Source organism: Pseudochaenichthys georgianus, chromosome 21 (assembly GCF_902827115.2).
Source record: "Pseudochaenichthys georgianus chromosome 21, fPseGeo1.2, whole genome shotgun sequence".
NCBI classification, from domain to species: Eukaryota; Metazoa; Chordata; class Actinopteri; order Perciformes; family Channichthyidae; genus Pseudochaenichthys; species Pseudochaenichthys georgianus.
Window position 1 is genome coordinate 24164457 of NC_047523.1, and position 15194 is coordinate 24179650.

Consider the following 15194-nt stretch of genomic DNA (forward strand, 5'->3'; position numbering starts at 1 on the left):
TTTCTCTAAGTGATTGTGCTGTTATGTTAAATGTTTGTTTTTCATGTATTGTGTCTTGCTATTTGTCTATGTTGATGTTACATAGTGATGCAAGTCAAATTTCAGACTTGATCTGACCATTAAAGTATTATCGTATCATATCGTATCGTATTACATCATATTGTATCATATTGTATCATATTGTGTGTTAATATCAGTGAATTGTGTTGCTGGTGTTTCTTAGGCCTGCCCCTGCTGGTCCAGCGGACTATAGCTCGGACCATTGTCCTGCAGGAGACCATTGGGAAGGGTCGATTTGGGGAGGTGTGGCGGGGAAAGTGGCGAGGAGAGGATGTGGCGGTGAAGATTTTCTCCTCTAGAGACGAGAGGTCCTGGTTTCGTGAAGCAGAGATTTATCAGACCATCATGCTCAGGCATGAGAACATCTTAGGCTTCATTGCTGCGGACAACAAAGGTAAGAAATGACGGACAATTACCAATTTCAATGAAGTTCAGATTACATTTATGACGAGATAAACCTGTGTGACTGTATTATCTGCTATGTGCTGCAGATAACGGCTCGTGGACTCAGCTCTGGTTGGTGTCAGAGTACCATGAGCATGGCTCCCTGTATGACTACCTGAACAGGTACACGGTCTCTTTGGAAGGCATGATCGTCCTTGCTCTGTCCATAGCCAGTGGGCTGGCACATCTCCACATGGAAATCATCGGAACACAAGGTAAGGCTGTAAAAATTGAATGAATGTGTTTATGAATGATAAAAACTGTTATAGCATTTATGTGTGCAATAAACCGACTATAGTAAAGAATTGTCTCACCCCAGATTCCAGCAGTGACAGTCAGCCTGTGAAACCTCAAGGCTGTTTACAATGTATAAATGAGGCTGTAATTTAGGCTTGCAGCTAAAGATTACTTTAAACTCTGTTTCGTTTAGTTCTACAATGTCAAAACATTTCTTTCACAGAATCAAACATTATGTCTTAGTCGAGAAAATAATCTCTCTGAGCAGATACAGAACATCTAACAAATAACCCTGCTAATTTTTGGTACTTGGCTAGATACATTAGATAACATCATAGTGATTACTTTCCTTTCCTTTTGCTCAGTAAACCGATTGCAATTCAACTGTGTGGTTTTTTCACATAAATGTCATTCATGGCTGTGATGAATTGACTAGATTTCATTATACTGTATGTAAGAGTACTACAAAACACTTGTTCAATTGTTCTTTTTCACTTCATTTATCCTAATAGCATTACTGTATGCAACATGTTGAGTATGAGTATGAAGCAAAATACTTTATTTGTGGCCTTCTTGGTTATAGGGAAACCTGCGATTTCCCACAGAGACCTGAAGTCGAAAAATGTCCTTGTAAAGAATAACGGCACTGCAGTCATCGCAGACTTGGGTTTGGCTGTGAAACACGACTCAAGCACCAACTCCATCGACATACCGTCCAACCACAGAGTGGGAACCAAGAGGTCTTATTTACTTTCCAACACACAGTTAACAGCAAATAGAAACAGGAAAAGAAACTGAATTTACCTCAAACCTATTGATTTGATGTGCTAGAAGTTTAATTAGTTTGGTATTGAAAGAGTGTTTAATATCCTTGTCTCAGTATGGCCTGATTATAGCCATTCCTATACAGTTCTCATGTATTGTTTATATATATATATTTAAACGTTAAACAGATGTCCAAGTGCCCTTATACGATTTTGAATTGAGAGAACATGGTGAAACAACAAACAACTCCAGTCGGTTTAGGAAGTAAGCAGGTCTTAATCATGTTGTCCTCTGCAGGTACATGGCCCCAGAAATCTTGGATGAGTCATTCCATATGAACAGCTTTGAGTCATTCAAGAGGGCGGATATCTACTCTCTGGGCCTGGTGTTCTGGGAACTGGCTCGGAGATGCTCTGTTAGAGGTACTTTAAATGGACCATGTTTATTTGCCCATCGCATGCTATTTAAGGGTGGTTATATCCTCATGTTTTTTAGTACGATGTACATCAGTCCTGTCTTCACAAGGCAGATAAGGACCGGCATGATAAATCAAATGTCCTTTTTTTTTTTCACAGGACTGCATGAAGATTTCCAGCTGCCTTATTATGACCTGGTGCCTTCTGATCCAGCCATCGAGGACATGAGGAAGGTGGTGTGTGATCAGAAACTCAGACCCAACGTTCCTAACCAGTGGCAGAGCTGCGAGGTGAGACAGGAAAATATAACTGATGTATCCTCATGTTATGTATTTTTCACCAACTTTATGATGATGCTCACTTATCATGAGTGTATGTATAAATGTGTAAAAGCCAGAAACAAAACCACAACATGCCATATGCTATGGAAGAAAAATCTTGTTCATCGCAACACAGGCACTTTTGTTTTACAGTAGACATGTTCATTGCATTAATGAGCACATTTTTCATTCTGAAACTTCACTTCAATGTTCATTTTTGCTAAGTGAGTAAAGGAAGAGTTGGAGCTCCCCTCACTGGAGGCACTGTCATCAGTTCAGTTTGATAAAAGCTTTGAAAGACAATAAATACTACATTTGTTTCACTTAGGCACTTTAAAATGATGAACACTGTATTTATCAGCGTAGTATGTCCCGAATTGATAAAAAAACAGTGAACTGAATACCAAAAGAAACGTTTGTTTTGACAGTGGTGAAAACTAAATGTAACACATTTTTTATAATTACCAAAGCTTTGGTATTTATGTTACACAAAGTAAGAAGCTGACACTACAGCTCTGACGTTTTCGCTTTTCATCTGTCTGCTTGTTACCCACCAGGCTCTGCGTGTGATGGGAAAACTGATGAGAGAGTGCTGGTACGCCAACCCTGCTGCTCGACTCACCGCTCTGCGGGTCAAGAAAACTGTTTCTCAGCTGTCCTTCAGCAAGGACGTCAAAGATTAAGTAGATTTGTTGCCCTGCAGATCACCACAGTTGCTGGCACTGGTGCGACACGAAGGACAGAGTCACAGTAACTGGGAGAGGCTGTTCTCTCACTAACGGCCTGAGGCTGCCCTCTTCAGGAGACGACCACATTGTTCACCCTCAGAGAGCAACTTCAGGTCTGTTTTTGGTGCCAAAGTATTGTAGGGGTGTCCATGGCTGCTTTGCACATAGACAATCACTCAAAAAAATTAACCAAACAGCTGAAATGTCGCTAGAAAGAGCCATAAGAAATAAGAATATATATAATGAATAAACAGATTATTTTGCTACCTCAGACATGTAAGTGCCCAAAGCTTAAAGTTGCACATTGTAGTATTTTTGTGCCATATCTTGTAACAAATGCAGTATTGCTGAGTAGCTTATGTGCCTTCTGACAATCACACATGATACTGGAAGCTTATTAACAGACTTTGCCTGATAATCTGAATTTTAAAGTGTTTGAAGTGCTTTAAAAAGTGATTGCAGTACTAATTTTCACTGTATTGATTGTGTTTAGTGGAAATGTTACTGTACAGGAATACAGCTGTGTATATCCAACTGGAAGATATCTGTTAGCTTAATATATTAAATGTGAGTATATCCAAGTGTTTTTATTTGTGAAATGTTACAATCCAACTATTGATTTTTATCCACATTGGATGGCAATGAGAGTTTATACGTTAGTCCAAATACTTTTGAATGGATGAAGTTAAGTAAAGACATTCCTGGTCCCCAGAGGATGAACCCTAATACATTTGGTGATCCCCCAACTTATAGTATAACTGGGGCTGATCAAAACAAAAACAAAAGTAAAGCCTGACAAACTAAGACTTGGTTTATCCTAATATAATCAGAGTAACCCCTTAAATTTGGTTTGTTAGTTAAAAGCTTGACTGTTACTCTGGCGCCACCTTGTAAATATTTGCACTGAATTATTGTTTTCACTTAACTTTAAGTGATAAAGCTGTCTCTCTTAGATTAGATTTTATATATATATATATATATATATATGATTTAACACCCTAAAGCAGAGGTGTCAAACTCAATTTCATCTCGGGCCACATTAGCATTATGGTTGCACTCAAAGGGCCGGTTGTAACTTTAAGACTATATAAATATACATTTATATATATGTTATATATATTAAATAATGTATTATATTACATTATTGCCTCTGCAATTACTATCGGATAGGGTAATAACTTTATAATTAACTACGTCTGAGAGCAAAAGTCTAGGGCAAATAATTGCAAATCTCTTCAGTGAGAATGTCACAAAATGATTTGAAAAGAAAAGCCACATTCTGGAAAAAAGTCACATTTTAAAAAGAAAGAAGTGAAAAAAAGGAAAAAAAAGTAACATTTTGAAAAAAAGTAACATGAAAAAAGACAAATTCTGAGAAAAAGTCACGTTAGAAAAAGGCTTATTTTGAAGAAAGAAAAGTCAAATTCTGAGAAATAAGTCAAATTTGAGATGCATTGTGGGACATGTAGTTTATGGTCTTCTGTAAATCGGCATGTAACCGTATAATAAACATATTATATTCTTTGCAAGCTCTTGTTGAACGGTCACCAGTCACGGTCCGGATTTGGCCCCGGCCGGACCTTGAGTTTGACACCCCTGCCCTAAAGGGAAGTGCATAAGCTCCGGCTTCATATATTTTGCACATTTTGCTGTAAAGAGTTAATAAACTAAATAATTCGCATCATGGTTAAAAGTTATTTGCTTTATATTTCTTAAATATATTAATTTACACTGGAAGAATGTTATTGAAATGATAAACTCTTAGCTTCCCTACTGCAGAATTCAGGACTTGAGTATTGTTAACATTGGCTTGACAGCTAGGTAGTTATGTAAGAAAACAATTCACCCTACAAGCCTGATACTGTTTATGTAAAACAGAAATTAGGATATAAGCAATATGAGCAATATAAGATCAGATATCAAGTTAAAACACATTTTAAAAATCATAACATGAGGAAAATAACAGGAGAAGAGCACAGTCTGAGTGATGGGTGCACAGCAAGGCTTTGGTCTGAAGAGGCCTTATCATAACAGGATTAGGGAAGGTGCACATTGGTGAATCTGCATACCATGTGTGCCTGTTGCCCACATATGTCAAAGTGTGTGTATTTGTTTCATATTCTTCAAGTTCAAGTGATTCTGTGTTTAAAGATGCAACTCTGATCAATCATTTATTGTTGATTTAACCGGTGCTGTGCCTGCTCATGTTTCCCATCTATTCATCCTCAATTAATGTTCATGTTTTTAGTGGCTAAGGCAAGCTAAATGCTTCCATGTCGCTGCTCAGTGTTGACACATACTGTATGTATGTCCTCCTGTTATAAAGGTTTAACCATTACTGGTTCATAGCATCAGCTGTGTTGCCTGAAAATAGGCTATGTAGCCTGTTCGCTGCTTTGAAAAAAGTATATATTTTCTGCTTTCTCTGAAATGATTTGTTGAATCATGGGATCATTCTATTTTGTGTGTTGCAGTTTACAGTATAATATTGAAAATGCAGTACAATAGCGTCCGGCTTCGCCTGTGTCATTTGTAAATATGAACATTTTGTATTTGATGTTCGATCTATGCTGAGCCAAGCTTTTATTTTGTGTATTTGCTTCTCAGATAATTAATCAGGTCACACAAGAGATATCTGTGCTGTTATGTTAATTGTTTGTTGTTTAATTCTTCATGTATTGTGTCTTGATATGTGTCTATGTTGATGTTACACATGGAGCTGCTGTGATGCAAGTGAAATTTCAGACTTGATCTGACCATTATTATTATCGTATCGTATCATATATAAAATGCTTATCTATCATTCAAAGAGGCGTGACCACCATGTGCAATTACTGACTAGTGTCTTTTATATATTGTGTATGCAATTGCTTAATGTTTTCACATGTAATGCTGCTTTCAGAAAAAAAATTCCTGCTTTGAGATTTTCAAACCAATTTAGACCAATATTTTTGATTAAAGTGAACCCATTTTATGTCATGGCTTGTTTGAAGCCTTTGCATTTATTTTTCTTCTTGCACTATTTATTCTGTATAGAAGTGATTTTATATTGGTGTATAATAAACAGTTTTTCATGGAATGAACTCTTTCCATTACTTTTTTTCATAATATAAATATTTGATTGAGTATGAATATATATATTTCAGTATAAAATGTCTCCACATTGCACTAGTTTTTTGAAGCATAGATTGTGCAGATCTTTGCACATTACTGCACGTAGGAAAGAATTTCCCAGAGCACCTTATCTGAAACAGGTCCTTTTATCTTCCCCATCATACTTTTACCTCAAAGACATGACTCATCCTCGCTCTCTGTTCTACTGCTTTGCTTTGTAAACTGTTCATAATGTGTCCGTTATAGAGTAGGAAAAGAAAGTGTAACAATGAGACCATCAGCACTTTGCAGATGAGTCAACACCGAGCACAGTTGCTTTAACAGATTTGACTGTTACCTCAAAGTAGAAAGGTCACACAGTGTTACCCACAGGAGCTTTATCTGTGAAAAGGATGTCATTATAGAAAATGTTACCAAATTATATTGAAAGTTTAAAGGTTTCTTTGAGGTTATAATTCTAAAGGTCCCGTGTCATGCTTTTCCAGTTATTACCCGTCCCCTTGTGTGTTATGTAGCTTTGTATGCATGTAAACGGTCTGCAGAGTCACAAACCCTCAAAGTACACCCTGTAGCGAGTAAAACTCTAACACATAAAATACCTGTCTATGCTGCCCCAGAACGCCTCGTTGGAGATTTCTCTTTTTCTTCCTGGGAACAGTGACGTGCCCATACCCAATGCCATAGGGAGGGGGGGGGGGGGGGGGGCAGGAGCTCCAACAAGCGGTTTAGGACAGAGAGTGAATACACATACTATACAGAGATGCTGTATGAGAAACCAATGTGAGTTTGGAACATTGGACAATATACATCTATTCTAGTAGACCTCAACAATGGAATTATGATCAGTAGAAATGGCCATAACATGGGACCTTTAACTATTTTGAACCTAAAAAAATGTATTCTCATTTTTTCCACATTATAAAACAATGTTTATAACAAATAGGTAGTAAACATAGGCCTACTGCAAGTTAACTGCATTGGAACCACTTGTTTTAATTAACACTGACTGCTTTTGAATGCATTTATATGCCAATATGAATAGGATGTGTGTGTTGTTTTAAGAAGAAAAGACTCATCGATGATAATGAATCCAGTGTTTTCTGTTGTCCTCACATCAAGCAGCAGGAGAGTTCATGCTATCAACAAAACGTATCTGTACTTATGGTGGACGGGAAATGTGCAATGTCCTGGTGAAATGTGGTATCTGTGTTCCAGACAGTCTGCTGAGGGGCAGCGGGGCAGAGGGAAAGGCTGTGGGGCCATCTGCTGCAAGGGAGTATTTAAACTGGGTTCATACATACAGTACTGGTCCCTAGAGACATGTGGCTTTTGTGCATAGTGAAAGATGATCTTCTCTTCCTGCAGATTAAACAGTGTGCTTTTTGTAGGCATGGGTGTGATAGTACGAGAAGGTTTGTGCACTTTGGTTCAGTTTTCTTTACCCCATTAGCCATTGTCTCCCTTGCTGCGGCCTGTGTGTGTGATTTCCCTTTTGAACCAACCGTGTCTGATGCCTTCGGACCAATGACCCATGCTTTCTGTTTGGGGAGCGTGACAGTGGCCCCGAGCTAAATCAGCCTTTTGTCTGTCCTCATAAGACAAGTCTCCCTGCTTGGCAGAACACAGGACTCAGGCTGAAGCTAAGCCCATTGAGGAATTGAGAGTGAGAGAGGCTGGAAGCAGGTGCTGCTGCTAGCGTGATGTGGCAGTTTCTCATGCATTGCTGATTTCTGACAGACCATAAATCAAATTGCTTAGACTGCTAAAAAGGAAAGGGACTATTCGAAGGGGATTTATATATATAAAAAAAACTTCCTTTGCTTTTCAAAACAGCGGACCATGCCTTCTCAAGAAAGAAGTTGAAAGAGGTGAAAAGGAAGTAAGGTATGTGAGATTGTGATCTGCAGATGCAGGTCCACCACAACCCTCACATGACGTGGATTTCCGCTCTGACACATTGTGCCTGTCGCTGCTCAGCGGGGCAGGGCCACACGATCACTGAAGAGCTGCTGCTGCTGCAGGACATGATGGTGCTTTGAGGGCTACTCTACCATGCAGTCCACCATGAATTTCAATGGACTTCAACGACAGAGAGAGAATTACATTCTGGATAATACTAGGAAGAAATGCTCCCTGTGGTCCGGACGCTCCCTGAGGGAAAACAATGATCGACAACGGAACAACACAGGCTCCCTGTCCAGAGTCAGCAAGGTGAGACAATAAAGCCGATGTAAACACACACTTCTGCAATGCAAATCAAACATAAAACACTACATTTATTAGACCTGACATTTCTCTTATGCAGTATTGTTCATAATGAAAAGCAGTTCACTGATTTAACTGTGTAACAAAAGTATAGCATCTCTCTGCAACTGGCAGAAACCCTTTTAACAATTGTAATCTTTTGAGTTATTTAGAAATGCAGGATCAACATTTTCTTATACTGAGCAACCTCTTTAGTTTACACTTTAATCTATTATAATGTTTTAAAGAGGAACTCTGCATTTCTCCTTTTGCAGACAAAACTAACCCACTCCAACTCCTTGGTTGATTACTCTGACCCACAAAGGTAAATATATAAAATCTGAGGTGTAATAGATCGTAAAGGGGGGGTTTCACTTTTAACCTCACAACAAATCATTGATGGAAAATTCAAAACATGACGAGTTGTTCCTAAAATATTCATTTGCATTTTGTTGTTTGCACAGGACCACGATCGAACTTGAAAAACAAGACAATGAAACATTTGGTTTTGAAATTCAGGTAATCAGATTTTATACTCCTTAAGATTAAATACACAATGTTATGCTCTCATGCTTTTTAAAACCTGCTCGATTCTTTGATATTACGGATATATTACGGAGCCCCTAAAGGGACATGGAAAAAAAAAAAAAAAAGAGAGAGACAAAAAAAAATAAAGTCAGGATAACGGATTCGTTTCTCATGCGCACGAGAAACGCATCCGTTATCCTGACTTTATTGTTTTTTGAGAAAGTTACCGATGCACCAAGGAGGAAGTGGAACACGAGACAACCATTTCATTGCAGACTTTTATGTTTACGTGGGGAATGACAGTGCATACATTATTTGAGATATATTTTGAAGTCAGACTTAATTGTATGGACATTTCGGCCAGGGGTGTAGAGCTATTGGTTTAAGCACCGGATTGGCAACAAACAGGAGAGTCTGTAAACCAGTCTGCTTTATTGATCTATGAATTATGTCCGTGACTCTCATAGTACCTGCTGCCCCGCAGCTATCACACACACACACACACACACACACACACACACACACACACACACACACACACACACACACACACACACACACACACACACACACACACACACACACACACACACACACACACACACACACACACACACACACACACACACACACACACACACACACACACACACACACACACACACACACACACACACACACACACACACACACACACACACACATATACACGCCGGTACCGAAGTGGGCCGCCCGTTGACAGTTTACGTGGGCTGGGCTGGGTGCGAGTACCGGGCTGATTTTTAGTCCCAGTCCGCCCATAGCTGTTCAATGAAGGTAAACACAGTGTAGGCGGTGCGTAAAAGCTCTTTGAGCGCTGGTGCTGCTCTTCTCTGAGTCACGTCCCGCTGCCTCCTGGAGTGACCACACACCCCTGGCCGAAATGTCCTTAAAGTGAAGTCTAAGTACGATATATATCTCAAATAATGTATGCACTGTCATTTCCCCACGTAAACATAACAGTCTGCAATGACATGGTTGTCTCGTGTTCCACTTCCTCCTTGGTGCATCGGTAACTTTCTCAAAAAAAAATAAAGTCAGGATAACGGATTCGTTTCTCGTGCGCACGAGATACTAACCCGTTATCCTGACTTTTTTTTTTCTCCCTCTGTTTTTTTTTTTTTTTTTTTTTCATGTCCCTTTAGGGGCTCCGTAGTTTATTGGAAAAGCATTTTTGTGACTAATTTCCCCTTGTTGCAGACCTATGGCCTGCAGCTGAAGGACAGCTCTGCAGTGGAGATGTGCACGTTTGTGCTCAAAGTGCAGGAGGACAGCGCTGCTGAGAGTGCTGGCCTGACCGCAGGTAGAACACCCACATCCTCTAAACATGCCTTCACAAGCTTCCCATGCATACACAGAGTTAGTATGTCAACGCCTACCACACACTGATGCACAGATGCTAAGCAAAGCCATGTCCTCTTCTTGTAAATGATTAGTTCCTTTTTTCTGCATGTTCATTGTAGGAGATATTATCGTCACCATCAATGGGGTCAGCATTGAAGGATCATCTCATCAACACATACTTGATCTGATCAAAGAATCAACCAACAGTCTAAAGTAAGTGATAAAAGAAAACATTGGCTGTGCATCAAAGCACAACAGAGGATGAATCCAATGTGCAGAAATACAAATATCAGAGGCTTTTCTATTGTGTGTGACCATGTGTTTTTATGTGATTCCAGGATGGAGACAGTGTGTGGAAATGTAGTGAAGCAGATAGAGCTGGAGAAGAGGGTGAACCTGCTGAAGGTGTGTATCTGTGACCCGCCCATGTGTATTGTTAACATACTGCAGCTTTGTGGTTGTATTTCAATGACTAAACTAAACCACCCAATCCCAGCTAAACAGCTTATTCAAACATGTCATAAGTTAACTAAACCCAGAATAATTGTGGGCACTCACACTGAGCCTTGAATGTATAGGCTAAAATGTTTCTTACCAGAATTAAAACCACAATCTTTTTTCTGGTCATACAGCAATCACTACGTGAGAAATTGGTGGAGCTACAAGCCGTTACATTACAGGAAACACGTCTGATGCGAGGTGAGAGGATTTGTTCAGCCGTCACTGCAGCACTTCCTGTCTCACATCTTTCTGTTAAGTGTGAACTCCAGATAACTGAGATAAAGGAGTTCCCCTGAAAAATGAACACTGACAAACTTCCTGTTCTTCTCGTTGTTTTCAGGGAACTTGAACAACGGCAGCCTCCACCTCTCGATGGACTCATCCGGGAGTCTGAGCACTCAACGGCGGCGTTTTTCAAGTGACAGTAGCTACCGAAGCGTGATGACAGAAGACAGTGACCAGGCCAGTGTGTTTGGGGATCTGTGCTCTCCAAGCCCCTGCAGTGCAGCCAGCACCACAGACGACAGCTGCTTCTTCTCCAGAGACTTCCCCGCACAGAACGGCTCCCGCAGGTTTTCAACAAGCTCCAACCATCATCACCAATCCCTGGGACGCTCCAGCAGCTCCAGCTTGGCCGGCAGCAGCAGCAGCAGCTCCATCTCTCCTTCCTGGGAGGAAACAAGGATCTCCTCCTTGTTTGGTACCCTGCCGCGTAAAAGCAGGAGAACCAGTGTTCATAAACACATCCTGAAGTTAATTCCTGGACTCCAGCGATCAGTGGAAGAGGAGGAGATTGGAACAAACTCTTAGTGACTCACATGCTCCTTGTGTTTATTTGATACGAAGGGTTAACAAGGTTTCTCATGCTCTTTTTGCAGGAAGAAACAGACACTGTAATGAAGTGTTTCCACACACACAAGGTTTGGTTAACCCTTAAAAGAAACCTGTCTTTGCCTTCATGGGAACTCAGAGATAACTGACATTTTGGCACTTGGCATTTATCAATGTCAAAGTTTATCCAAGAGGGTCCTGAGCCTTAAAGGTGAGCCTGGCTCACTGCTTGGCTTAGACTTGTGGTTGCACAAAAGCATTATGAAAATGTTCTTCCTTTGTGTGAATGTACGAATACAAGATTGTAATGTAAATAGATGAGATGTGTATCCTACTGGCTTGAATAAAAGCTGCATTAATCAGAAGTCTGAACTGCAGTAGCTGAACTCATGTCGCACCTTGTACTTTAACATGAGTTTACTGTGACCTAAAACCCATGAGAACCATGTATATGTCAGGTCCGATACACATGTAAACAGCACTTCGGTCACATTCAGGTGCTGAAAACCAAAACCAGAGCTCTACTCCATATAGATGTCTGCTCAGCTCATAACAGGATGTGGGTACAAGAGGTACAACTGCTCGTTCACAACATTTCTTTTTAACTTTCGGTGTTCAGAAATACTGTTTCTTGTTTCTGAATATGCTTAAATATGTATGTTTCACTTTCAATAGCAATAAAGTACGTTTTTACAGAATGTTGTGCTTTCTTTTTTGGTATCAAGTCAATGAAGTCTGTTTGCAATTGAAAATAAACGTGTGAAGTTAAACACTGTAGTGTTTGCCGTCAGTGATCAGATAAAGCACACTCTGTCTGAAGTTACCCTTGCCACAGGAAGTGTATTTAACACATACAGAGTGAGTTACATTAAAGATTTCTGTTGATGATGCAGGTAGTGCAGATCGATTATTCATATACATAAAACAAGTATTATTATGGGGACTGTCGATTGCCTGTAAAGTTTAAGTTACAACAGTTACAACACTTGAGAATAGCACCTCACACATTTCCTGTAATAAGTGTCACTTCTTTGGTTTCCTGCCAGCTAAACAGAGGGAGACAGAGAGAGGTACAGAGGGGCATCATCACATTATGAGGAATTTAACCGTTTTCCTGCACTTGATTACTATATTCACAAACACAAAAACGTTATGCATTATCTAAACTGAGAGACTAATCATTTAGAAATATAATAAAAATAATAATTCGAAAAGTAACAGTAGAGAAATGTTACCAGCAAGCGACTTAAGAGAAGTTCTTTTTTAACGTTTACTATTGTTCCTTGTTGAGGTGGATCTAGCTTTACACAGGTAATTGAGTCCTGTGGTTTCCAACATAAGGGTTGGGCCCCTCAAAAATGTCACAGGATAAATTGTGGGGATTGTGACGTAATTAATGCAGGGAAATCAACAAACGTCTTTTCTTTATTTCATCTCTTTTATTTAACCTCTGATATATGTTTTTGTTAAATAACAGAGTGTTACCTCTTTGTACTGCTGATGTTTCCTGTTTCACGAAATGTAAGTGTTCAAAATGTTATTTCAGCATTTTAGGTGCCTAAGGAAATTATGAATGAATGGCATTAACAAGGCTTATCTGCAGCACGTGTGCAGAACCACAGTTGGTTCAGGTGAAGCCCCACTGTAAAATAAAACTATAGGAGAATGTTAATCCAGACTGAAAGGTTAGAGAATGAAGGAGGTCACCCCAGCAGGGATTATCAAAGAATAAATACAATCGCTTCATGCAGATGCCAAATACACAAGGATTCTTTGTTGGGGCCCCAACAAAACCCTCGTTCTTCAGTGTTGCAACACCCACACAGAATTACATGGTACTAGCACTAGAGAGCACACACACACTGGACCTTGCACTGAGACTGAGACGTAGCATGGATTCTGTTTTCACTCTGAGAATGTAGGAAAGGAGGTATTTTGGTAAAATACTTTGATTGCTGGAGCAAACGGTGTTACGATGAGAAGTCTGGTGGTTGCTTAAAATTGCCTCAGCAAATAGTCTTCAAAGGAACAACTAAGAGCTTTGAAGCTTTATCATCTTCAATAGGCAAAAGTAGAACAGAAGGATGGATATGGAGACAAGCACAATTCCTCCAAAGCCCCCCAGGCTGGCAGTAGATGAAGACACACTTGCATCCCAGGTACTAGAGATCATCGGTGGGATCACTCGTGAAGCCCTGCAGACCCTGGAGGAACCCGAGGAAAAAGACGTGTGGTTAATGGAGGAGGGAGATGACTCTGTGTTCTACAGTGACGAGGACCAAGTTCATCAGGATATTACAACTTGTGCTTTTGGTGCCAACGTGTGCAAGCCTCTTGTCAACAGTGTGGCAGATGTTGAGGAAGAGCCAGGGGAAGAATACATTACTGACAAAGAAAGTTCAGAGTTGAAGGAGGAATTGAATCAGCACGTCATCTTGGATGAACAAGAGTTACGCCAAGAAGGCCAAACAGTAACAACTCAACCTATGGATCAGTCAGATCCACAAACAGAGTCTGATCTAACCTCAGAGAAGTCAGAAAGCGCCTGTGGAGAATCTTCTAAGTGCACTATTGCAGAGATGCAAACAGCTCAAAACACATCAGCTGAAAAAGGTAAGAGTAACTTATTTATATTGTGCAGTAACATAGATTGCTTTAGAGGACGGTTTTTGTTTACAGATGCAAAACAGTTTTCCCCTCTTTTATTTTTCAGTGAATCTACCAGTTGAGAAAGAAGGAGTAACACCAAACCCTGAGCCCTCTGCTGTCACTAATAAGCGGGGCTATGGCAGGCGGAATGGGGAGGCAGACGTCCCACAGCAGATGTCTAATGCTGATCTCCAGGTATCAGGTGACAGGCCGCTTCAGGTGGAGCCAGAGGAGGAGCGCAACTTCCTCATCCCTGGGGGGTTTCATCAAAAGCTCAGTCCAGGCTACTCCACTCTGCCTCTGCCGAAGAAATCGTGCAGCAGCGACGGCGACCAGAAATCCTTCAGCCACCTCACTTCCCCCAAATACGGCACCGTGTCCTACCGCAAGATCCGCAGAGGAAACACCCGCCAGAAGATAGAGGAGTTTGAGTATATGATGATGAATTTGTAAGAAGATCCAACTGATTGAGCATCTTTACCATGTGGTACACAGTTTACATATGTATTTGTTTGAAACATCTAATTGTACAAAGCATTAACATTTCTGATGTAGGGTCACACAAGATTTCCAAATGAAGAGCATTATTTATATCAGCTGTGCATTATCTGATTTGAGAGCAATGCTTAAAAGACATCTTGTATGTTCTGCTTTTCATTTGATGGTTTTATGTGGAAAACATCTTGTTATGTAAGGCAGGTATTTGGGCAGTGGATTACACTAAATAAGACGCTCAGGGCTTTATAATCCTACTCACTATAATAACTATACGATCTTTGGTATTAAAACTTAACGTCTAGGGTAAGAATTTACAAGAGATTAACCAAAACATCATGCATAGTTCATGTCTCAGTAATGGCAACTGTATTCAAAACAAATAAAAATATATAGCTTATTAAATCGAAAAAAAATCTCTTTTATTTTTATGCATTTCCATCATTATCTGGTTTAAGGGTTTTGATAAGAGGCCGCAA

The 15194-nt window shown here is 40.0% G+C and overlaps 3 protein-coding genes across 4 annotated transcripts in view; all 3 read left to right on the forward strand.

Moving 5' to 3' along the window:
- The window catches only part of LOC117466904 (activin receptor type-1C), a 30319-nt gene extending 24303 nt beyond the window's left edge, over nucleotides 1–6016 (forward strand). Inside the window, exons 4-9 of one of the 2 annotated variants that reach the window (XM_034110408.2) lie at nucleotides 224–454; nucleotides 552–719; nucleotides 1325–1481; nucleotides 1804–1928; nucleotides 2082–2212; nucleotides 2800–6016. In XM_034110408.2, the coding sequence (XP_033966299.1) occupies nucleotides 224–454; nucleotides 552–719; nucleotides 1325–1481; nucleotides 1804–1928; nucleotides 2082–2212; nucleotides 2800–2925 (938 nt within the window). In that variant the 3' untranslated portion in view covers nucleotides 2926–6016. Of the gene's footprint in view, nucleotides 1–223; nucleotides 455–551; nucleotides 720–1324; nucleotides 1482–1803; nucleotides 2213–2799 lie in introns of both variants that reach the window. The other variant, XM_071207056.1, reaches the window with a different exon arrangement.
- A 1711-nt stretch (nucleotides 6017–7727) lies between these two features.
- Nucleotides 7728–12269, forward strand: cytip (cytohesin 1 interacting protein). The gene is made up of 8 exons (XM_034109986.2): nucleotides 7728–8295; nucleotides 8604–8653; nucleotides 8793–8847; nucleotides 10096–10198; nucleotides 10359–10452; nucleotides 10578–10644; nucleotides 10872–10938; nucleotides 11081–12269. Exons 1-8 carry the CDS (start codon nucleotides 8137–8139, stop codon nucleotides 11548–11550), a joined length of 1065 nt encoding a protein of 354 aa, XP_033965877.1. The 5' UTR covers nucleotides 7728–8136; the 3' UTR covers nucleotides 11551–12269.
- Nucleotides 12270–13404: 1135 nt separating this feature from the next.
- On the forward strand, nucleotides 13405–15119 carry LOC117466674 (ermin-like). The gene is made up of 2 exons (XM_034110063.2): nucleotides 13405–14184; nucleotides 14285–15119. Exons 1-2 carry the CDS (start codon nucleotides 13656–13658, stop codon nucleotides 14671–14673), a joined length of 918 nt encoding a protein of 305 aa, XP_033965954.1. The 5' UTR covers nucleotides 13405–13655; the 3' UTR covers nucleotides 14674–15119.
- Nucleotides 15120–15194: the final 75 nt, after the last annotated feature.